General features: G+C 34.1%; 1 protein-coding gene across 1 annotated transcript in view; it reads left to right on the plus strand.

Moving 5' to 3' along the window:
- TOGARAM1 (TOG array regulator of axonemal microtubules 1) overlaps positions 1–23,915 on the plus strand; it is a 105,297-nt gene that overhangs the window by 23,006 nt on the left and 58,376 nt on the right. Inside the window, exons 5-9 of the mRNA XM_045848612.1 lie at positions 11,332–11,637; positions 12,667–12,929; positions 15,227–15,459; positions 17,884–17,984; positions 20,193–20,342. Coding sequence (XP_045704568.1) covers positions 11,332–11,637; positions 12,667–12,929; positions 15,227–15,459; positions 17,884–17,984; positions 20,193–20,342 — 1,053 coding nt within the window. The remainder of the gene's footprint in view (positions 1–11,331; positions 11,638–12,666; positions 12,930–15,226; positions 15,460–17,883; positions 17,985–20,192; positions 20,343–23,915) is intronic.

Below are 23,915 nucleotides of genomic sequence, written 5' to 3' on the forward strand. Positions count from 1 at the left end.
TAAATTCCAAATTTATTTATATACAGATGATTTATAAATATTATGTGGGGTTTCCAAATCTAGTTAGTTGTATGTTATTTTGTATAGGTATACTCATCCAAAAAAAGTTATATTTTAGTAAAAATTTTAATATCATTTTATAACTATTACCCTAAAATGATAGATTTCATAATCATGATATAAATATGACGGATTAAAATTGGTGAGTTACTACTCATGGTGAAGATGAGCATTTTAAAACCAAGTAATTGAGAGTAACATTATCCATTAAGGAGTATTGTGTTAGCAGAAGACAGTTACTTTCAATAATAGTTTAAAATTTTAAGGCTATTTAGATTTTATTATGTCCCCTATTAGCAACCATAACTTCCTGACTAACTATCATTTTAGATCTCTTATAGAACAAAAGGAATGTTTGAGGCTGTCAGTTATATGGATTTTGGATTTGAAGGGGTTTTAAAGTTTTCCATGCTAATTAATAGCTTTACCAATTATTATTTAAAACTAGGATCAAATCAAATATTTTTAGATATATTTTAATTTTGTCATATACTTATTAAAATTTTTTGAATGATAGGGATGTACTTCTGTGTATATTTGTTGATGAAAAAGTAATGCCTATTTGAAATTAGTAAAGAGGACTTAGTTAATATTGCACTTAATATTTAGCTACATTTTTTTTCACATACTGCAAAGGTCCACATGACTCCATAAAGTTTTTCTTTGTAGTGTTGTTCCCAATAAAATAGTCTATCTTTTTTTTTCATGGAATTCTTTTTTTTTTTAATCATTGTTCAAGTACAGTTTTCTCCCTTTTACTCCCAGTCCAGCTCACCCACCCAAATCTTTCTTAATAATATAGTTATTTCCCAAATCTTGGCTAGATAACTTTGGAAATCATAATTAGTAGAAGCGGAGAAAATTCTTTGTTGTTTAGCATGCTCCTGTTTAGGATATCTCTGAATGGTTACAGTACCTTTGAAGACTACCTCACTCTCAGTGCTTAATCAGGTCTTTGTAATGTACCTAATTTTCTGCCTCTCAGAATAATTATTAGAGCAGCTGCTAAAAAGATACCATGTTCTTCTAATGTCAAGATTTAACTTACTTGACATTAGAAGTAATATATTTTATTACTACTATATTTTATTTTATTACAGTTATATATTAAAAATTATATAACTTACTAGTTGTTTAAGTCTTGGTCCTGAGAAGGTCAGGACCACCACCTTCTCAGCTAACATTCTCCATTGTGCTTCTGAAGGACCTGATGTGTGAATGCCACATGCCAAATCATCTAGAAGTTTTTGTCCCAACTTATTTTATTTTATTTTGTTTTGTTTTGTTTAATTTCATTTTATTTTATTTTATTTTATTTTATTTTTTATTTCTTATTTTTTATTGACTATGCTATTACAGTTGCCCCAATTTTTCCCCCTTTGCCCCTCTTTACCCAGCACCCCACAGTCCCTCCAGCGATCCTCCTTTGTTCATATCCATGGGTAATGTGTGTAAGTTCTTTGGCAACTCCATTTCCTATACTTGCTCTTAACATCCCTCTTCCTATTCTGTAACTACCAATTTGTATTTCTTAATCCCTTTACCTTTTCTGTCATTCCCGCCACTAGCCACCATCCCAATGTCCTCCATATCTATGATACTGTTTGTGTCCTGCTTGTTTATTTTGTTTTTTAGATTCAATTATTGATAGATATTTATTTATTGCCATTTTAATGTTCATAGTTTTGATCTTTTCAAAAATATGTCCCTTTAACATTTCGTATCATAATGGTTTCGTGATGATGAACTCCTTTAGCTTTTACTTGTCTGGGAAGTTCTTTATCTGCCCCTCCATTCTAAATGAAAGCTTTGCTGATTATTCTATCCAAGATAGAATAATCTTGGATGTAGGTCCTTTCCTTTCATGACTTCAATTACTTCTTTCTTGCCCCTTCTAGCCTGTATGGTTTCTTTTGAGAAATCAGCTGATAGTTTTATGGACACTCCTTTGTAGGTAACTATCTGCTTTTTTCTTATTGCTTTTAAGATTCTCTCTTTATCTTTAACCCTTGGCATTTTAATTATGGTGTGTCTTGGTGTGGTCCTCTTTACATCCATCTTGTTTGGGACTCTCTCTGCTTCTTGGACTTCTTTGTCTATTTACTTCACCAAATTAGGGAAGGTTTTTTAAATTAGTTTTTCAAATAGGTTTCCAATTTCTTGCTTTCTCTTCTTCTGGCATCCCTGGGATACAAATGTTGGAATGTTTGAACTTGTCTGAGAGGCTCCTTACACTGCCCTTGATTTTTTGGATTCTTTTTTCTTCTTGCTGTATGGATTGGATGTCTTTTGCTTCAATATATTCCAAATCATTGATTTGATTGTTGGCCTCATCCACTCCACTGTTGATTCCCTGTAAATTGTTCTTTACTTCAATTAGTATATGCTTCATTTCTGCTTGGGTCTTTTTTATACTGTTGAAGTACCCACTGAGTTCCCTCAGCATCCTTATAACCAGTGTTTTGAACTCTGCATCTGATAGATTGCTTATCTCTATTTTTGTTTTGTTCTTTTACTGGAGTTTTATTCTGTTCTTTCATTTGGGTCATATTTCTTTGTGTCCTCATTTTAGCAGCCTCCCTGTTTGTTTCTATGTATTAGGTATAGCTGCTTTGACTCCGTGTCTTGGTAGTGTGCTCTAATGTAGTAGGTGTCCTGTAGGGTCCAGTGGCACAGCCTCCCCTATCTCCCAAGCTGTGTACTGGATGGAGGTATGCCCTCTGTTTAGGCTGAATATTCCCTAAACAGATCAATGGGAGAGATTTATGTAGTATAGAGAGCTGGTGTCGGACTGGCTATGACCACTGACCAGCAACTACCTCCCTCCATGGCTTGTGGAGGTGGTTAGGTGGTGCTCTGACATGGTCTGTAACTGTCTACTGGGTGTGAAGTCTCTGGGGTTTCCCAGGTTGTTTAGGCCAAAGTCATCCTATGTTCTGTGTGGTGCCCCTTGGCATAAGCTGTAAAGTGATCTACAGATGGCTCCTGCTAGTGCCAGGCTTGGGGCCACTTAGCCAGAGGTATAGGGGGCTGGACTCAGCTGTTGCTTGTTTGGGTGGATTTAGGAAGGTCTGAAGCCTGTTCTTAGCTCAGCCCGTCACATGGAAAACCCACTGCTACCAGCTCAGGTGGCCTGTAAGTTGGCTGGGGCAGATGCCTGGGTAATCATGAGGGCGGGGCTTACTGTATGAACCAGGGTGATGGAGATTTGGGTATGGTGCTGCTATACTGTGGTTCTGTGTTGGAGGGCTCAGAAAAGGTACACTAGCCTCTGTCTTCAGTTCTGTCTGGGAAGAAGCTGTCCTCCAGCTCTTACTCTGATGCCAGATACTTTGGTTCCTGCCTGTATGCCACTGGCGTCTTACAAGTTGCTGCCCTGGTGTGGGAGCCCAGAAGGCGTGAATCTGAGTAAGTCTGTGTGTGGTGTGGGGCCCTTTAAGAGGAGAGGCCTAAGCATCTTGCAGTTTCTTCTGCAGACCCAACATCCACTGGTTTTTACAGCCAAAAGTTATGGGGACTTACCTTTCTGGCACTTGAACCCTAGCCAGTGTGTTCTGATATGGGTTTGGATACCTCCTGAGATATCCCTCTATTTTATATCCACCACACATAGGTTTGGGACCAGCCAGTTCTGCATTTTCAGGTCTCCACCTCTCTGTGCCTCCTAACCATCTGGCTGAATGTGGTTTCTTTAATTCCTTAGTTCTCAGACTTCCATACAGCTTGATTTTCTGATGGTTCTGAATGATGGTTGTTCTATAGTTTAGCTGTAATTTTGATGAAGTTGTGTGAGGAGGCAAGTCACATTTACCTACTCCTCCATCTTGACAGGGAGTCCTTCCTGTCCCAATTTAAATGTTGCAGTGAGCCACACTAAATATTGAAAGTGTTGGTACATTTTGTTGCATACCATTGTTTCCATTTATATGCATAAAAGATGTGATTTTTTATTTGTTTGTAAGAAATATATTTACATCTCTTAATAAAAGTAATATATAATGAGGCACTAACATGGAAGCATCAGAATTTACTAATAAAACATTGAAATCAGGAAATCAATGTTTTTGTTCTATATGTAAATGTGTGACCACTGTAACCCATTTTCCATCCAAATAAAGTCTAGGTATAAGTAGAGATTCTAACCATGTCAGATACAAATTAAAAGTAAATGATATCTATAATATATATAGTTGTTTAAGTATTCAGAAGAACTTTGTACTTGTTAGTATGCATATGCTAGATCTTTTTCATGGAAAGTCTTAAAAAAAAGATATTGAAGGAAAATTTAAGGGAACCCCCTAAAAGGTTATAAGTAGACTTTTATATTAGTTGTAGAGTAAAATGAAAAGGCAGGAAAAGGGAAGAAAAAAGTATCAAAGAAAAAAACACAATAGGAAGCACAAAATAAGACTATAGAAGTAACTAGACAGAACAGAACATACCATTTAAATAAAAGAAATGATTAGACTTTTAAAAACTTAAATGCTATGTTTTAAGTCACACCTATAATAGATCAAAGTAGAAAGAGACTATAAAGCATGGAAAACACACACATTAATCCCCTTATTTATGGTTTTAATTTGTACAGTTTCAGTTCCCCTGCACTCGGCATAGATCCAGAAATACTAAATAGAAACTTTCTAGAAATAAGTAAGTTTTAAATTACGTGCTGTTCTGAGTAGTATATGAAATCTCTTGCAGTTTCACTAGTCTCTCTCAGGACATGAATCATTCCTTTGTCCAATGCATCCATTCTGGATACAATACCCACATATTAGTCACTTAATAGTTGTCTTGATTATCAGATTAACTGTTGTGGTATTACAGTGCTAGTGTTCAAGTAACTCATGTATTACTTAGTAGCGGCCCCAAAGCAAAAGAGTAGTGATGCTGCAAATACAGATATGCCAAAAAGAAGGCATGAAGTGCCCCTTTAAGTTTAAAGGTAAGTATAGTACAATAAGGTTTTGGAAAGAAAGAGAGACCACATTCACTTCATTCAAATTTTTTTTTAAATCCTCGCCCAAAGATATGTTTACTGATTTCAGAGAGGAGGTGGGGAGTGGGGGGGGGGGGGCGGCAGAGAGAGACGGAGAAACATCGATTAGTTTGCCTCCCATATGTGATTGCACTAGGAATTGAACCTGCAGCCTAGGCACGTGCCCTGAATGAGGATCAAACTCGCAACCTTTTGGTGTATGGTTGAAGCTCCAACCAGCTGAGCCACCCAGCCAGGGCTCAATTCATGTAACTTTTATTATAGTAAATTGTTACAATTGTTCTATACCACTGCACCTGATGTTCTTTTTTATTGTTAGTTACTAATTTTTTATTGTGTCTAACTTATAAAATAAACTTTGTCATAGATACTACATATGTGTAGGAAGAACAGTATATATAGAATTTGGCACGATCTCTTGTTTTCAGGCATCTGTTGGTCATCTTGGAACCTATCTCCCATGATAAGGGGGTGACTATATACTAGACAAATAGTCAAAGCAGGTTAAAAAAATATTGATGTTAAGGTAAATGTATGTACTAAAAGCTAAAAACACTTTCAGGGCTAAAAAGGGTCATTATGATAAAAAAAAGAATTCACTAAGAAGGTAAGACTTAAAAAATGTGTGTATACATGTACATGTGAGTGTATATGTATAATTTGACAAAATTACAAGGATAAAATTAACGAATCTACAAAAGTTAGTGGAAAATTTTATTAGGATAAAGATGTTTGGGATTAGTCAGGGGTCCCCAACCCCTGGGCCACATCAGTGAGGATCCCATCTGTGATCTATTAGGAACTAGGCTGCAAGTGAAGCTTTTCTGAGTTCCCCTCCTGTCTCCGTCCCCTTCCCTCCCCACTCCACAGCAGGAGATTAGTGGCTGGGAGCAAGTGAAGCTAACCTGAGCTCCCCCTCTGGTCCCGCCCAGCTTTGCCTTCTACCGCCCCCCATACCCCACCCCTCACTGTTCATGGAAAAACCATTCCTGGTGCCAGAAAGATGGGGGACTGCTGAATTAGATGATGCGGTGTATTTGAACAACACAATTAACAAGCTTGTCAAAGTTATCTTAGAAATACAAAAACTGAACAGATCTATAATTATTAAAGAAATTTTAGGTTTAAAATTTTACCCATAAAAACAAACAAAATATCCCAGGCCCAGATGGTTTTCCTAGTGTTCCGTCAAATCTCCAAGGCAGAGGTAAATCTTATCCAAATTTAAGATAGTTAAGAAAGAAAGAAGGCTCCCTAATTCATTTTATGAAATAAGTATAACCTTGTTAGTATCATGACCAGATAAGTTCAGTGAATAAAGAAAAATAAATGGTGATCCAGTCTTTCTTTTATAAAAGTTGAAGTCCTAAATAATGTTTTAAGAAACCAAATCTATGTATTGTCTAGGAATGTGTTTTTAAAATTTGTATGCTACATATTATGACTAAGTTGATGTTTTCCAGAATAACCTGTAGGTGAGCTTTATTGTAGCAGGAGAAAAACCATATAATTGTATTAGTAAATAACACTAAAAGCAGTTGATGAAAATTCAATATCCATGCATAATTACAAACTCACAACAAAGTAAGAATGACTTTCTTGACCTGATAATAATACCTGTTAATACCAATAGCAAATATACTTAGTGGTGTAAAACATTATAATTCACTTTAAAGTCAGGTACAAGGAACAAATGTTCACTGTTACCACTGCTATTGAGCATTTATTATTAATTCCTCTAATTGAGACTAGACATGGTTCAAAAATCTAAAGATCAAAATCTAATAGAGGAGAAGATAATTAATGAGCAATAAGAATGGAAATAAGTGCTTTGAAGAAAAATAAGGCAGCGTGAGGGGACAGAATGTGAGAGGGAAGGACTTTCTGAAGCAAGAACATTGAAACAGAAACCTGAATGACATGAAGCATTAGACCACATGGATATGTGGAGAAAGAACATTCCAGGCATTGAGAACAACAGCGTACCAATGCTCTGAAGTAAGGCCATATTTGGCCTTTTTCTAGGAATAAAAAGCAGGGATGTCAGTGGAATGACTAAGGCGGAGAATAATTATAGGACTTAACATGTGGCCCTGTAGGGCATGGTAAGAATTTGGGATTTTATTCTGAGTGGGTTGGGAAGTCATTGTAGGTTTTTGAGAAGAGAAATGGCTTCATCTGACTGCCTTTTAAAAGGAACAGAGCTGCCATGTAGAGAATAGGCCTTGCAGGAGAGGGGGCAAGTGCAAAGCAAATGAATTAGGAAGTTACGGCAATTGTAAAGGTGATAGATGACGTGGTTTGTATTAGAGAAGAAGCAATGAAAGTGTTGAAAAGTGTTTGGATTCTGATGGACAATGTGGCTGTAAAGTTTGGAAACTATTTTACATGTATAATAATGTAATATGAATAAGCCATTTATTCTGTATTCATCTAAGTTTCCAGATTTAGTGATCACCCTGTATTGCCAGTGAGATTTGTTAATGGGTTAGATACGAAGTTCGAGAGAAGAGAGGAGCCAAGGATGAGTCCAGTGCTGTTGGCCAGAGCAACTTGCAGAATAAAACTGCCATTTACCAAAAAGATGAAGATGAGGAAAAGAACAGATCTGCCTTGGATACCAAGAGTTTTGTTTGGATATGTAATGCTTGGGACATCTGTCTCTGTAGGGATGTCGAGTAGCATTTTGATGTTAAGTCTGGATTTTAAGGGGAAATTAGTCATAAAAACTTGGTAGTCATTGTGTTACCTATTTCAGGAATGCCTAGCTCAAAATTAAAAGTGCACAAGTTGATGAGAGTGAAACAAAAGTTTTCTTTATTCCCAGATAAAAACATGGTACAATGTAGTGTTTTAGAGCACAGGTTTGGGAGCCCAAATGGCTGGGTTGATATCTCTGTTTTATAATGTCCTAAGTGTGACTTTCAGTAATTCGTTTAATATTCCTTTGTACTTTGTTTTTAAATCTGTACAATAGAAATAATACCTACCCACATTTTTGTAAGGATTAAATTAGTTAATACCTATAAAGTGCTTAGAGCATCACTTGGCACATAGTAAGAGCTCAATAGACATTAGCTCATTGTTATGATCATCATAACACCATTACTATTATTATCATGATTAGATTATCTAAATAGAAAATCCTAAAGCATACACAGAAAACTATTAAAATATTAAATAAATTAGCAAGGTTGTCAGGTGTAATACTAGGATGTAGTAAAGTTCCTGAACGTCAGCTACTTTCAGAAAATGTAGGGTTTTTAAAAGCATATTTTATTGATTATGCTATTACAGTTGTCCCATTTTTTTCTTCTCTTTATCCCCCCTTCTCCCTGCACCCCATTTCCCTCAAGCATTCCCCCTCTTTCCTTAGTTCATGTTCATGGGTCATACATATAAGCTCTTTGGCTTCTCCATTTCCCATATTCTTCTTAACCTCCCCCTGTCTATTTTCTACCTATCATTTATGCTTCTTATTCCCTGTACCTTTTCCCCCCTCTCTCCCCTGTCCCTTCCCCATTGATAACCCGACATGTGATCTCCATTTCTATAATTCTGTTCCTCTTCTAGTTGTTTGCTTAGTTTTTGTTTTAGGTTTAGTTGTTAATAGTTGTGAGTTTGTTGTCATGTTACTGTTCATAGTTTTGATCATCTTTTTCTTAGGTAAGTCCTTTTAACATTTCATATAATAAGGGCTTGGTGATGATGAACTCCTTTAACTTGACCTTATCTGGGAAGCACTTTATCTACTCTTCCATTCTAAATGGTAGCTTTGCTGCATAGAGTAATCTTGGATGTAGGTCCTCACTTTTCATGACTTTGAATACTTCTTTCCAGCCCCTTCTTGCCTGCAAGGTTTTTTTGAGAAATCAGCTGAGAGTCTTATGGGCACTCCTTTGTAGGTAACTGTCTCCTGTTGTCTTGCTGCTTTTAAAATTTTTTCCTTAATCTTTAGTCTTAGGTAACTTAAGTATGATGTGTCATGGTGTGTTTCTCCTTGGATACAACTTCTTTGGTACTCTTGAGTTTCCTGGACTTGCATGTCTAATTCTTTCGCCAGGCTGGGGACAATTTCCTCTAATATTTTTTCAAATAAGTTTTCAATTTCTTGCTCTTCCTCTTCTCCTTTTGCCATTCCTGTGATTCAGATGTTGAAACATTTAAAGTTGTTCCGGAGATTCCTAAACCTCTCCTCATTTTTTTGAATTCTTGTTTATTCGTTGCATTCTGGTTTTATGTTTATTTCTTCCTTCTGTTCCAAATTGTTGATTTGAGTACCAGTTACCTTCCCTTCCCTGTGGGTTCCCTGTATATTTTTCTTTATTTCACTTTTCATAGCCTTCACTTTTTTCCTCTATTTTTGCAACCATACTCAACCATTTCTGTGAGCATCTTGATTACCAGTGTTTTGAACTCTGCATCTGATAGGTTGGCTATCTTTTTATTACTTAGTTGTTTTTCTGGAGTTTTGATCTGTTCTTTCATTTTGGCCATATTTCTTTGTCTTGACACACCAGTTAGATTATAAGGGGTAGAGCCTTAGGTATTTGCCAGGGCAGGGTGACTTACCTTCCTGCATTGTGGCTGTATGTAGGAGAGGGATCCTAGAGGGAACACTGCTGCTTTTTCGACTCTCACCCTGCTTTCAGTCACTTCTTCCACTATCCATAAACGAATTAAGCCCTTTGAGATGCTGTACAGATTCCTGGGTGGGTGGGCTTGTGTATATTGTAGGACCTGGTGGCCAATCCAAGAGACTCTCCTATGAGACTGGCCTTTTCTCCAGTCTCCACAACCCCCACAGATTTTTACAGCCAGAGGTTTGAAGCTTTATTTCCTGGTGCTGGAACCCTGGGTTGCTCAGTTTGTCTCACTCCCCAGTTCCTCCTGGCTTATCCATACCTGGATGTGAGACCGCCTGGTCTGCTAGCTGCTGCCTCACCTGCCAGGTCCACCAGCCACCACCTTGCTGCACATCCTCTCTACCCCAGCTGCCTGGCTGCGTCCCTTCTACTCGTCTGGATGAATGTTTCTTCTTTAACTCTTTAGTTGTCAGACTTCTATACAGTTCTATTTTCTGGCATTTCTGGTTGTTTTCTGTTTTTAAATTGGTTGTTATTCTTTTGGTTGTGTAGGAAGCACAGCTTATCTACCTATGCCTCATCTTGGCTGGTAAAATCAGAAAATACAGTTTTTAAGGAATTGTAGTATCAGCAAGATTTATTAATATTTGGAAATCTAACAAAGATTTGCATATCCTTTATTATGATAACTAAAATACTTCTTTGGGAGACTAGAAAGAGACCTGAGTAAATTAAAAGACCCCATATTTTTAAATAGGGAGACTCAATCAGAAAAATGATAGCTATTCCCAGATTACTCTGTAAATTCAGTGTCATTTCAAGCAAAATCTCAACAGGATTTTTTATAGAGCCTAAGAGGCTGATCTTGAAATTCATATGAGAAAAAGGAGGAGGGTCAAGAATGGCCTAGATCAGGGGTGTCAAACTCATTTTCACTGGGGGCCACATCAGCCACATGGTTGCCTTCAAAGGGCCAAATGTAGAGTTCCTTGCTTATAGTTAAGGAGTGGTTAACTCGGTTACATTTATACAGTCTTAAAATTACATTCAGCCCTTTCAAGGCAACTGTGAGGCTGACATGGCCCCTGGTGAAAATGAGTTTGACACCTGTGGCCTAGATAATTCTAAAAAGACCAAAATGGAAGGGAACTTATCAAATAGTGCAGTTATAAATAAAACATTGTAATAAGCATAGATAGATAGAGTAATGGAATCATTAAGAAGCATCTAAGAATAGACCCAAATAATATATAGGAAATTTATGGATGAAAGGGAGAGAACAGGTGTCTCAAAAAGTAGCACTGGGAAATTGTACTATCTATATAGAAAAAGATAAATTAGATCTTTACCTCACTCCATACAAAAAATTTTTATAATTATATACAAAATTTTTTAATATTTGTAATTACATACAAAAATATAAATGCCAGATGGAAAAAACCTTAATGTGAAAAGCAAAAATCTTTAAATTGTTATATATATATATATATATATATATATATATATATATATATATACACACACACACACACACACACACACACACACAAAGGAGTGTATATACGTACATATATAGAGAGAGAGAGAGAGAGAGAACATATTGTCTCTTATTTTTCTTTCAATTTTGTATTGCTTTCAGGTATACAGCTTAATGGGAATAATATACTCTCTTTTGTTTTATTACAGTGTATCCTAGCCTAAATTTTGGCAGTAAGACACAGCAAACATTTGGTAGTCAAACAGAACGTACTTCATCATACTCTGGCCCAAATACAAGTCCAGGAGCCTACATCCTTCCATCCTATCCTTTCTCATCACCTCGAACCAGCCCAAAACACACATCTCTTACTGTATCTCCAAAGAAGTCTCAGGATAATTCTGTTAATTTCTCAAATTCCTGGCCTCTTAAAAGCTTTGAAGGAATATCAAAACCAAGTCCTCAGAAAAAGGTTGTCAGCCAAAAATCATCTGGCCCCACAGGAAGAAATGATGGTAAAAATTAATGCTTTTTTTTTTCAAATTTAGTTTTATGCTTTAAGTTGGGGTTATTAAATTTATGAAAGCTTATAAATTACATTTATTTCTGTGCATTAGTAAATATTTGGAAAAATATTTAACAATATGTTAACTAGATCAAATGTGTAATATAAAATTCAGTTGAAATTGTCAGTTCTTTTTCTCATATTGCCATTTAAGAATCCTTTTTCAGAACTAGGCAAAAAATAATGCTTTGTAATGGACATGACCTTAAACAGCCTGAGACCTACTAATGAATTTTAGCTTTACAAATATAAAATGTCATTCATATAAATACTGTAATGTCTAGTACTCTTTCAATAATTATTGAATGCTTGGTGTATGTTAAAATTATTTTCATGAGTTTTGTTTTTAAGTAAATTAACAATAGCTCACTCCAAAATCATGAAATCAACATATAAGTTTATTCAAGGCAGATTCAGTCTCAAATAAAAATCTGTTAAAGGCAACCACTATGTTGCACATGCTTTTCTGTCCTCAGTGTCTGAGGTAAGATGTTTCACCTTTAAATGGTGCTGATGTTCTACTTTGTAAACAAAAGGTCACTTTGACTCATATTCAGTCAATTTTATCACTTTGTGTTAGCACTGAACCTTCATTCCTTTGTATTAATAATTTCTTTCTGAATTTGTCTTTCCTACAAGATCAAATATTGTATTGAAAGCTGAGACATTATTCAACAACTTCTCCTCAGTTACCAGTGTTACTGCTTTGCATATAGTAGTCCTTCAAATGTTGTTTATATAATTAAATGAAGCAAGAAAAGTAGCTGTTCTAGTAAATAAATTTGTGGTGTCTCATTTTTGTTATGTTCGTTCAGGGAACAGTGATACTTTTATCTCATTTTAAGTAGTAATCTATTTCTAATAAAAGATAATGTGACTTTTAATTTAGAAACACCATATTTGAAACACTTGTGATTAAAACTTCTACTTCTCTGAAATTAAAAAAAGATAAAAAGTAAAATGTACATTTTTTATGCAGGAGAAAATTCTCAAGACAAACCTTCTCCAGTTCAACTTACACCTGCTTTGGTGAGATCACCATCCTCCCGACGGGGCCTGAATGGGACTAAGCCTGTCCCTCCCATACCAAGGGGAATCAGCCTTTTGCCTGATAAAGCCAATTTAAGTACAGTGGGACCCAAAAAGAAAGAGTCTGATGATATTTGGAAGAATGAGAAAGATAGTCTTAAAATTGATCTTTCAGAATTAAATATCAAGGATAAAGATTTGGATCAAGAAGAGGTTAGAACTAAATATTGTTTCTAATTATTTTTAAATGCTTGTAATTTTCTATAATATAGTAGTTTTATTTGAGTAAAAATCAAGTACTGTTTAATCCCAATACATGTTTTCATATTTATAAAAATATTTCACATTCATTATACAAAATGTGGAAACTTTAGTGAAGTACTAGGAAGAAAATTCATCACACCAAATCCCACTGCCTAGAATAACCTACTGTTAACACACTATAATGTGTTTCACTTCAAGTATTTCTTCTATGTATATATATATTTTTTGTTTTTAATTGAAGGTGCCCTGTCCAGGTATCTTATTAGTTCATTAGACCGTCACACCAATACATATGCCAGGGTGTGGGTTCGATCTCCAGTCAAGGAATAGACAGGAAGCAACCAGAGAATGCATATGTAGGTAGAGCACAAATCAATGTCTGTCCCTGTCTTTCTCTCTCCCCTTCTTCTCTCTCTCTAAAATCAATAAATAAATTAAAAGTAAGAATAATATAGCAATATACTCTTGCATTAACCCTTCCCAAATGAAAATTTGTCATTTGTTTGTTTTGTAAATAAATGAGACACACAGGACTATACTTTCAACGATCATTTCTATGGTTTGTTAAATAAATGAGACATAATGCCCTTCCCTCCCCATTCTTGAGCATGTCTTTTGTGCATGTGTGTAAGTTTATTTATCTTATGAAATTGAGATTATATTGGATACTCATCTTTGAATCCTAGGTCACTCCATTTAAACTATAAAAATGTATTGCCAATATGATAACTGTACATATTAATATGCCAGAGAGGGAATGTGGCTGCTATATTACTTTGGATTCAGAGCACTATTTTCATAGATGCTTGCTTTTCATCATTTCAGTTTGCCTGATGTCAGGTTTAAAACAGTGTTTTACATTATTAACTATGTAAACTGAAACACTAGCTATTGATCATTTTGTGGTCTTTTTAATGAATTTTAAAGATGTAAGCAAGATGTAAGCATCATGTATAGATTGCTCAATAAAAGTAAATATTAATGCATATTTTAAAAGCATTTATTTAACAATAAACATGTGTAAAACTAATAAAGTACCAAAATTGGTTCTTAATGAGTTAATCATTCCAAATTCTGCTTGTAAAAAATCTTTCCATATTTTTGTGTTTATTTTTTCACTGTCTTTCAGTGGTACTTGGAAGGGAATTTATTTAAAGAGAAAACTTAAAGAAAAGGCACTAAACTACAATAATTCATAAATGTCATCTGATTATATGTTTTCACATTGTGTTTATAACTTAAAAATAAGCCTTTTTCTCTTATTGTGTAATTCAAAGGGTAATCTAAAAAAATTTTTTTTAGAGACGGAGAGGAAAAGGGAGAGACAGACAGGGAGACAGTGGTAGAAACATTGATTTGTTGTTCCATTTATTTATGCCTTCATTAGTTGATTCTTTATGTGCCCTGACCAGGGATTGAACCCATGACCTTGATATATTGACATCTCAATATATCAAGCTGTAACCAACTTAGCTACCCAGCCAGGGCAAAAGGGTAATTTTTAAAATACAATTATTAGTAAATGTAAGAGGATACTACTCTTTTTGGATATTGAATCTTTCAAAGATTTACTAGAGAAATGGCCATACTGTTGAATCAACTATTATAATTGTTATAATCAAAGTGTAAACAAAATACAGCTTATGTATACTTCTATGTTTCTTAATTTGTTCATATTTTTATTCCCAACTTTAATGTATTAGTTTCAAATAATGATTTCTGCTCTGCACTTCTAAAAAAATACTTGGCTTTAGGAGTTACATAAAATGATCTATTATTCTCTGAACTCTGGCAAGGTGGATGTGAACTTTAATATTTAGAAAATGGATTACTTTTTGCTAATTTCATAGTACTTCTAAATAGCCACATAAGCACACAAGTGATGTAAGATTAGCTGGACCTCTGTGACTTTAACTCATTCTGCTGCCTACCATCTGATTCAGTGATTCATTTACTAATTGAATTATTACAATATGTTAGTCTTTGTGTCCAGTGCAGGAAATGCCATGGTGAATAATAGCTTGAGATCCTTCCTTTTCAGGAGTCTACAACCTAGTGGGTTGTTTATAAATACCTAAGTGAGGAAATCTTTATTTATACTATGTGCAGAAATGCTAACATCCATCTGGTTAGTACTGGACTGAAGAAAAGTGGCTAGCTACATTTGATTAATGGATTTAAAAATCAAAGATAACTTTTACTAATATAATTCTTTTGTAAAGTTAATTATTTTTATTTTTTCTTAGATGCAGAGCTCTCTTAGGTCCCTTCGTAACAGTGCAGCTAAGAAAAGAGCAAAACTGAGTGGCAGTACTTCTGATCTTGAAAGCCCTGATTCTGCAATTAAGCTCGACTTGACTGTGGATTCTCCATCTCGGTCTTCCTCTCCAAACATCAGCTCTTACAGTGAAAGTGGAGTTTATAGCCAAGAATCATTGACTTCTTCTCTGTCTACTACTCCCCAGGGAAAGAGAATAATGTATTTTATGTTTTAATTTGTTAAATGAAGGCTAATCTGTAATCTATTTCTGAAGCTCTAATATCATATTTGAAAACACCTTTAAAACAATTTTCTAATTTTTAAGGTGTTAAAATACATTTAAAAGACAATGGGAAAGTTTATACATACTACTTTGCTTGGCTTTGGTTTGAGGTAGCGGTGGAGAGATAGAACACATTCCCAGCTGTAATCTCGAGCATCTAAATTAATATGTATGATAGCTATTCTCCCAAACCCCATTTTTTTCAATTGCCTGTCCAAAATTTACCACAATATTCCTTGTTTTTTAGCTCTTCTATGGGTCATTGACTCTTTGGCAATTGACCTATAGTTGATATTACTGCTTTCATTTAGAGCTCAGCACCAGTTTCCTCTAATTTATGCATAAACACCACCTAGCTGTTACTCTATGGTTTCTTATATTCCATTATTTTGTAGAAACTTAGGACTTCATGCTATAGTTTTTGCAGCCCTCTTAGGAATCATCTTAAAGCAAGTGTTGGAATTGGAGTCCTGGCAACCCCACACTGACAGAGAATATTTTTCAGCATAGCAATCTGACAGATTTTTTTTTAAGATTACCTCAGTAAACTATTAAGTCTTAAACAGTGATCCCAACTTTATTTGTGAGATCTCTGTGACAAAATTTTAGAATTTTAGAGAATCCTTTCCTTCTTTGTTATAGACAATAACCTAAGAGTGGAATTGTTCAGTCATAGGGTAGGTATACATTTACTTTTTCGGTAACTGTTAAATAGTTTTCTACGATGCTTTTGCAATTTTACATTCCCAACAGCCATGTGTGAGAGTTCTAATTGTTTTACATACTTGTTAGCACTTAATCTTGTCAGACTTTTTAATTTTATTTCCTTTAATTTTATCCTGAATCATATTTATATACAGCTGTTAGATGTAAATATTTGAAATTAAATTTATTTTCACTTAAGTAAACTAGAAGCACAATAAATAGAAATTGCAGTCAAAAGAGAGATGGTGTTCTATTAACTTTAATGAAAAAAGGTGTTTTATTTCAGCAGTTCATAGAATTAAACTGAATTTTTGTGTCCTGTTGTGAGTTTTTCTCATCCTATGATTTCATTTTCATTTTTAATTTAAATAGCAGCTTATTTTGCAATTTTGCAAATTTTTTTCTTACTGGAAAGTCCTTTGTTGTAATTACCTAGGTACACTAATGCAACATTTTTTGCAAAATGAATTCTGAATAGATATGTGGGCTGGTAAAGTAACTATTTTTTCATTGTTATGAGACATTTCAAATATATATTTATCTTTTTCAAATACATATTTACCTTTTAGACCTGAAGTCCTTACCTTATCTTCCATGAATGTGAAATTTTACGTCATGTACTACTACAGTTGCAAGGTCCTGTAACTAATTTGGTACCCAGTTGGGAAAAGAAATTCACCTAATATTCTGACATTTAGAATTCACTATTCCTTCTGTTGCCTCATGGAGTTAATTCCTTCCAATATTGAACTCTGAGAAGTGAGTTCAATATACCTTTGTATATGGACTGAATTATCTTTAATGAATTTAGTATTTCTGCATTTAAGTTTAATAGCGTTAGAGCAATTATTCCCAAGCAACTCACATCCTGCCTTTAGAATCATGGCCAAAGAAAGCCACTACTACCTCATGGTGGGCCTTCATCCTTAAGTGGTTTGGGGAGAAAAAATTGTTGAGAACCACTTTTCTAGAGACTGAAATACTTTCTTTCATACAAGTGAATTATCCTGAGTATAAATGTAAATTTATAGTAATCTCTTGTAGAGAAATTACTCTTCTAAAATGTTTAACTGATTTCTTGGTAGGCCAATGAACAAATATGCCTACCCAGTTATGGAGAATTTTACTCCTTCATAATAACTCTTCTTTATGATATATATCATTGGACTACTGACCTTACAACACTTATTTAAGTTTCCTTACCGTAAGATTAACATTCTTTGGTTTGCTTTCTTTGTGAAACAAGGCCTGTAGACCTTTTATAAAGTCAGGAAAATACAGCAAATGGTAGTCCAAGAGGAAAGTGGTATTATTTACTAAACTCATTTGTTGCTGATCTCTTATTTATCATATAGTTAAGTCCCTTTTTATATTATTGTATATGAAGGAAGATATTAAATTAGATAATTAGAATCATTTCATTTAGTTTGGAATGGACTCTCTTTGGATTAGTAGTTCTTTGGACCCAACAGAAGATTACTACAGTAAAAGTTGGAGAGTTTTACATTCCTTTGGCCATCATTTCATGAATAATTAAGAATGACTGTATGTTAAAAAGGTTGGAAGTTCAAAAGGTGAACTAGGAGTACCAATAAAAAAGAATGTTTGATTGAAGATCTTAAAAAATTCATTGAAATTACTTTGTTTAATTTTAGGTCAGATGTATTTCCAACATTTGGATCAAAACCTTGTGTAACAAGACTTTCTTCTGCAAAGAATAAAATCTTCCAGATAGCTGAACAAAGCCCCACTATAGGTATTGTATGACTGTTTTATAAATATGATTTATAGAAAGTATGATTTTTATTGTAAGTGATGTCAAAAATGATAATGAGTACATTTAAGAGTTAGAATTTTATAGTTACCAGTCTGTTCTCTATATCTTTAACCTTTTTTTATTCCATATATAAGGAAGAATGTACGGTATTTTTGTCTCTTTCTGTCTTATTTCACATATTGTGATGCCCAGAAGCTTTATCCATGTTGTTACAAATAGCAAGATTTCATTCTTTTCTTATGGCTAATCCATTGTGTATATATATCACATCTTTTTAATCTATTCATGCATAGGTAGATACTTAGGGTATTTTTCGGGCCATAAGACGCACCTAGGTTTTAGAGGAGGAAAATAGGGAAAATTTTTGAGGGAAAAAAGGTGGTAAAATATTTAATAACATAAATGACATAATATTTCACCAATGTAAATGTAAATGTAAAGCTACATTCAGACTGTAAGACGCACCCCCATTTCCTCCCAAATTGGGGGTGTAAATTGGGGGGAATGTAAATACATTCCCACCAACAGTACATAAGTGTTCTCTTTTGTCCACATCTTCACCAATACTTTTTATTTATTGTCTTTTAGATAGTAGCCATTCTAACAGGTATGAGGTGATATATCATGATTTTTATTTGCATTCACCTGATGATTAGTGATGCTGAGCATCTTTTTATGTACCTGTTGGCCATCTTTATATTTTCTTTGGAAAAATTTCTATTCAGATCTTCTGCCCATTTTTAAATTGGATGTTAATTTTTTTTGCTATTGAATTGCATAAATTTCTTAAATATATTTTGGAAATTGATCTCTTAGCAGGTATGTTATTTGTAAATATTTTTTTTCATTCTGTAAATGCCTTTTCATTTTGTTGATGATTTCCTTTACTGTGCAGAAGCTTTTCAGTTTGATGTAATCCCACTTGCTTATTTTTAACTTTTGTTGCCTTTACTTTTGGTGTCAATTCCAAAAAAGTATCCACTAGGCCTGATGTCAAGGAACTTATCACCTAATCCATTTGGGTTGATTTTTATGTATTTTGTTTTTATAATCCTCACTCAAGGATATGTCTCTATTGATTCCTTTTTTTCAAGAGAAATATTGATGTGAGAGAGAAACATTGATTGGGTTGCCTGCTGTATGTGACCCAACTGAGGGTTGAACCTGCAATCTTTTGGTGTACAGGACAATGCTCCAACCTACTGAGCCACCCAGCCAGGGCTGAAAACGTTATATTTTTGTAATGTTTTATAATATTTTATAATATTACTATTTAGTGGTTTACCTAAGAGCTATATATAAAAATGGATGGTGACTCAAATATAAATTGCCTAGAGTTTTCATTTAGTAGACATTTTGTGGTTTTTCTCAGCTATAAAGTATTAGTATAGGGTGGTCAGTTTAAACATTTAAACATATAGATTAAAATTTGTTAAAAGAGGTCTATGTAGGGTTTTGATTTATTTTTAATTCAAATAGTTTAACATGGGAATTTATAACATGCTAGACACTGTGCTAAGCCCTTTACATCTGTTTTCTTCATTTCATCCTCACAGCAGTTGTGGAAGAAGTACTACTGTTACCCCCATTTTACAAATAAGGTTAGGTGTATTGCCCAGGTTCTGTCAGTGGTTTAAATAGCAGTGCTATGATTTTATGCCAGGAAGCGAGATTCCAGATTATGAGCTCTTAGTGACTATGTAGTGTACTGCCCCACCAGCCAGACCAGGATAGATACATTACACAAGAGTAGGAGCAAAGAGAGAAATGAGGAATATAGGCACCTCTCAAGACACAGTTTAAAATTCTAGGTAATGTTTATTCTTTTTGTTGTAAAGTTTAAAATGTCATTTAAACATTAAATGCTCATCATATTTCTAAATACATATTTGATTATCTCTTTAACATTGAATTTTGTATTTCATTGTAATTTTAAAGCCTGTTTTATAAAATGTTGTAGGATGGCTTATAATAAATGTTCTTACCTGCTTGTAAGTAAAAAGTATTAAAAAATTTAAGATAAGATACAATTTAAAAAATTACTGTAATGTTATCATTTCAACTGCTGTGTTACTGACATTTTTAAAAGGCTAGAAGGCAATATAGACTTAAGAGGGGAGGTATATATCTCTCTATCCCATTACCTAAATCATTCAAATAAATATTTTTATGTATTTTATTTTATAGGGATTGCAACAACCAATGTAAGCATAATTGGTCAGCGTATGAACTCGGGGTTTGGATGTGGTGATTTTGAAGATAATAGGCCATATGACATTTCATCTGGTGTTTTAAAAATACAAAATAAGGAACACCCAAGACATAAGCATACAAAAGGTTAGTAAATTTCATGACAAGTTAAATTTTAAGATTGAATGTCTCTAAATCAGAATCCTCCCTAAGCATGCCAATAAAGAAACATTAACTGAGATTTCTCCATTTTGAGATTTTTTTCTCTTACCCTGCTGTTGATAATGTTGTTACTTAAATAACTTAGCTAAGTAGAAGAACACACCAATTCATCTATTGGCTTACGGGCTTGCCTGAGGAGGCATTGCAGGGTAGCAACTGCCTAACAGGTTAAAACTAGGGAATCCCTACTGATACTGTCCCCTACCCCCCAGAACACACAACACACACACACACACACACACACACACACACTTTTTAAATAACACATTTTACTACTAAGATGCGGTGGAGAAATCATCTGAGTAAATGACTCTCAAATGCTTACTTTAGGCTGCAACCTTGAGTAGAACTACAAACCGGAATGTATAATAATTTCCCTGTAGGAGAACCTGGGAAGGCTTCTTTGTTTTCCCTAATAATTTACACTCTTTGTTTGTTTTTTTAACTTAGTTAGCAAGTAGCATTTCTGTTATTGCCCTGTCCATTTTTTTCAGAGATCTTGTTATATCTACATTTTAAAAATTTCCCTTTGGGTAAGGAGTGATTTTGAAGGGTATAAATATTTAAATAGAATAATTGGAAGTCATCCAGTAAGTATAAGTGTAATCATCCAGTAAGTGTAAGAAGCTGTCATTTTTTTTTTTTGTATGACAACAGTGGTTGTAATAAGGTCAATTTTTGTTATTTCTGATATTATAAGTCATATGTGTGCAGGCAATTAGGCATTCTAGGACATGTATATTTTTTGTGGAAATAACTCAAATTGAGTTAAGAGATCTTGGTTAGAAACTGTTTTTTTTTGTTTTGTAAATTCCTTAGAATTTAATCTATAATATAATTCAGTATCTGTTCTTTGTGGAAGAGATCAGTTATTCATTGTGGTTTTTTCTTTAAAGATTTTATTTATTTATTTTTAGAAGAGGGGAAGAAAGAGAGAAAGAGAGGGAGAGAAACACCGATGTGTGGTTGCCTCTTGCATGCCTCCTACTAGGGACCTGGCCTGCAACCCAGGCACATGCCCTGACTGGGAATTGAACTGGTGACTGTTTGGTTCTCAGGCCAGCACTCCATATACACCAGCCAGGGGAGTTATTCATTGTTTCTATAAAAGAGAATGACAGGGGTTTTTTAATATATTTATTTTTATAATGATAATTGTTTTGAAATAATTGCTAAATATATTCATTCACTGCTAGTGCTATCCATTTTTGGATAGCAGAATCATAAAAATATGTATATCTTTTGACCAGCAGTTAATTCTACTCCAGAAAATTACTTCACACTCACACTTCCAATTCTAAACCAACAATGATCTCTCTAGTCAACAAGAATAAACATGTTCAAACCCAAACTTACCTTCCTTTCAGACATGTTTCTCTTCCTTTGTTATCCATTTCTGTTAGTAGCATCAGCATTTTCCCAGTTATGGAGACTTAAAACTAGCATCTTTTCCTTACCCTCCAAGTTTAGTCAGTGGCCCATCCTACCAGTACTTCTCAGTTTAACTTGGGCCTTCATTACCTCTCCCTGATAATTACAGGAGTTTTCAGCTCAGACATCTTGCCTTTTATTTTTTGTCCCTTTTATGCAGGCTGCATACTCATCCAGAATTCCCTTTTTAAAGTAAAGACACCCTCTCTTGCATTTTCAGAATCTTCAGTGGTTCCCTGTTCCCACATAATAAATTTTCTACTCTGTAGCTTAATTTTTCGTATCCTTAAGAATCTTACCTTAGCTTAACTTTTTTTTTTTGCATGATTTCATACTGTTGTACCTCCTTTCATGTCCTATGCTTTCGCATTTTTAATACTAGCAGTTTTCTTAGTTAGCATGTATGGTCTGCCTGCATGCCCTTTCCCAATCTTAATGTGTCCAGATCCTGTCTGCTCTTTGAATTCTGAAAGCCATTTCTTTAGAAACCTTTCCCCACTGTCCTGGGCTGAAGTAGGATAAGATACTTAAAAATAAAGATACTGTTATCCTTATATCCCTCTTATGCTTTGTATATAAAGGTGTTCAGTGCCACATGTTAAAGGAATGGAGTGGTGATGAGCCATTCAAAACTAATAGTGTAGCCGTGGGCATAGTCACTTAAAAATTACATTCTCAAATCTGCTTAATACTGAGTGCAGTGGTACAGTGAATGAAAAGGCTTCCAGAAGAAATATCACAATGAGTTGCATATTTGAGTGAATTCATATTGTAAGAAAACTCAGACTTTTATAGGATTAGATCTCAAAACTATCTCTTTTTCCTATTCCTCTCTTCTGCGGGTTACCCTTTGAACCTGCTCATTTTCTAACATGATAACAATCTGGAACCCAATGAATGACTTGAGAAAGTGATTGATAATGGATGCTTAGAGTGTCAGCAAACTAGATTCCATGAGTTAATATTTTCTCTTTCTCTATTTGAGTATATTAGACAGAATTAACAAAAAGAAATTATATAAGGATAGTTTATATCTAAAGGATCTTTTAAAATATTTTCCTTTATATTTTAGAAGTGAAATTTGAGCAATATTTCTTTTAGTATATCTTCATTTAGAAGAAAATATAGTGTAAAAATTAAAAGTAATATTAAAAATGATTAGTTATGTCAGCCTCTCTGATAAATGAAGTTAAAATTACTTAAAGTAACATGTATTTTATATACTTTCTCATGAAATTTGTCTAATTATTGAATCATCTCTTGGTAGTTCATATATAAATTTTATGTTTGCAGATTATTGTTGAGAAAATTGTTTCATTTACTGAAATTTTCTTCCCTTTGTTACTGAACACCTGTTGGGGCTATCAGATGTTTCTGTTAGTTGGCATGTGCTGTTACAGTGAACATTAATTTTGATTATCCCAAACTATACTTAAAGGAAAATATGAAAAATGATCACCTACATGGGTTTCTTTCTTTAATCTCTGCCATGTTCACTCATAGCCAAAACAAGTCATTAGCTTTAGCAAGTTAGCAAAGTAATTTATCTGCTTAATTTTTGTCACATTTTATTTACTATTTTTGTCTGATACATATAATTATTATTATTGCCTTTTTTCATGCTCATACAAAGATATGAGCATACATAAATAGGTTGTTCAAATAATAAATATACTATACATGTTCTACTCTTTGCTTTTGTTTTTAACTTTAAATAATTTCTTATTTTTTTACTTATACTTGACATACACTATTATATTAGTTTCAGGTGTACAACCTAGTGATTTGACATTATATAACTTACTAAGTGATTAGCCCAGTAAATCTAGAACCCATTAGATACCATGTAGTTACTACAGTATTATTGACTATATTCTCTATGCTGTACTTTACAATCCCATGAGTGTTCTGTAACTACCAATTTATACTTTGAAATCCCTTCACCTTTTTCACCATCTCCCCAACACCCCTCCCATCTGGCAACTGTCAGAATATTCTCTGTATCTAAAGTCTTGTTTCTGTTCAGCTTGTTCATTTATTTTGTTTTTTAGGTTCTGCATGTCACTG

This window comes from Phyllostomus hastatus, unplaced genomic scaffold (assembly GCF_019186645.2).
Source record: "Phyllostomus hastatus isolate PE091 unplaced genomic scaffold, TTU_PhHast_1.1 phas_contig_62, whole genome shotgun sequence".
In the NCBI taxonomy this organism is placed as follows: domain Eukaryota; kingdom Metazoa; phylum Chordata; class Mammalia; order Chiroptera; family Phyllostomidae; genus Phyllostomus; species Phyllostomus hastatus.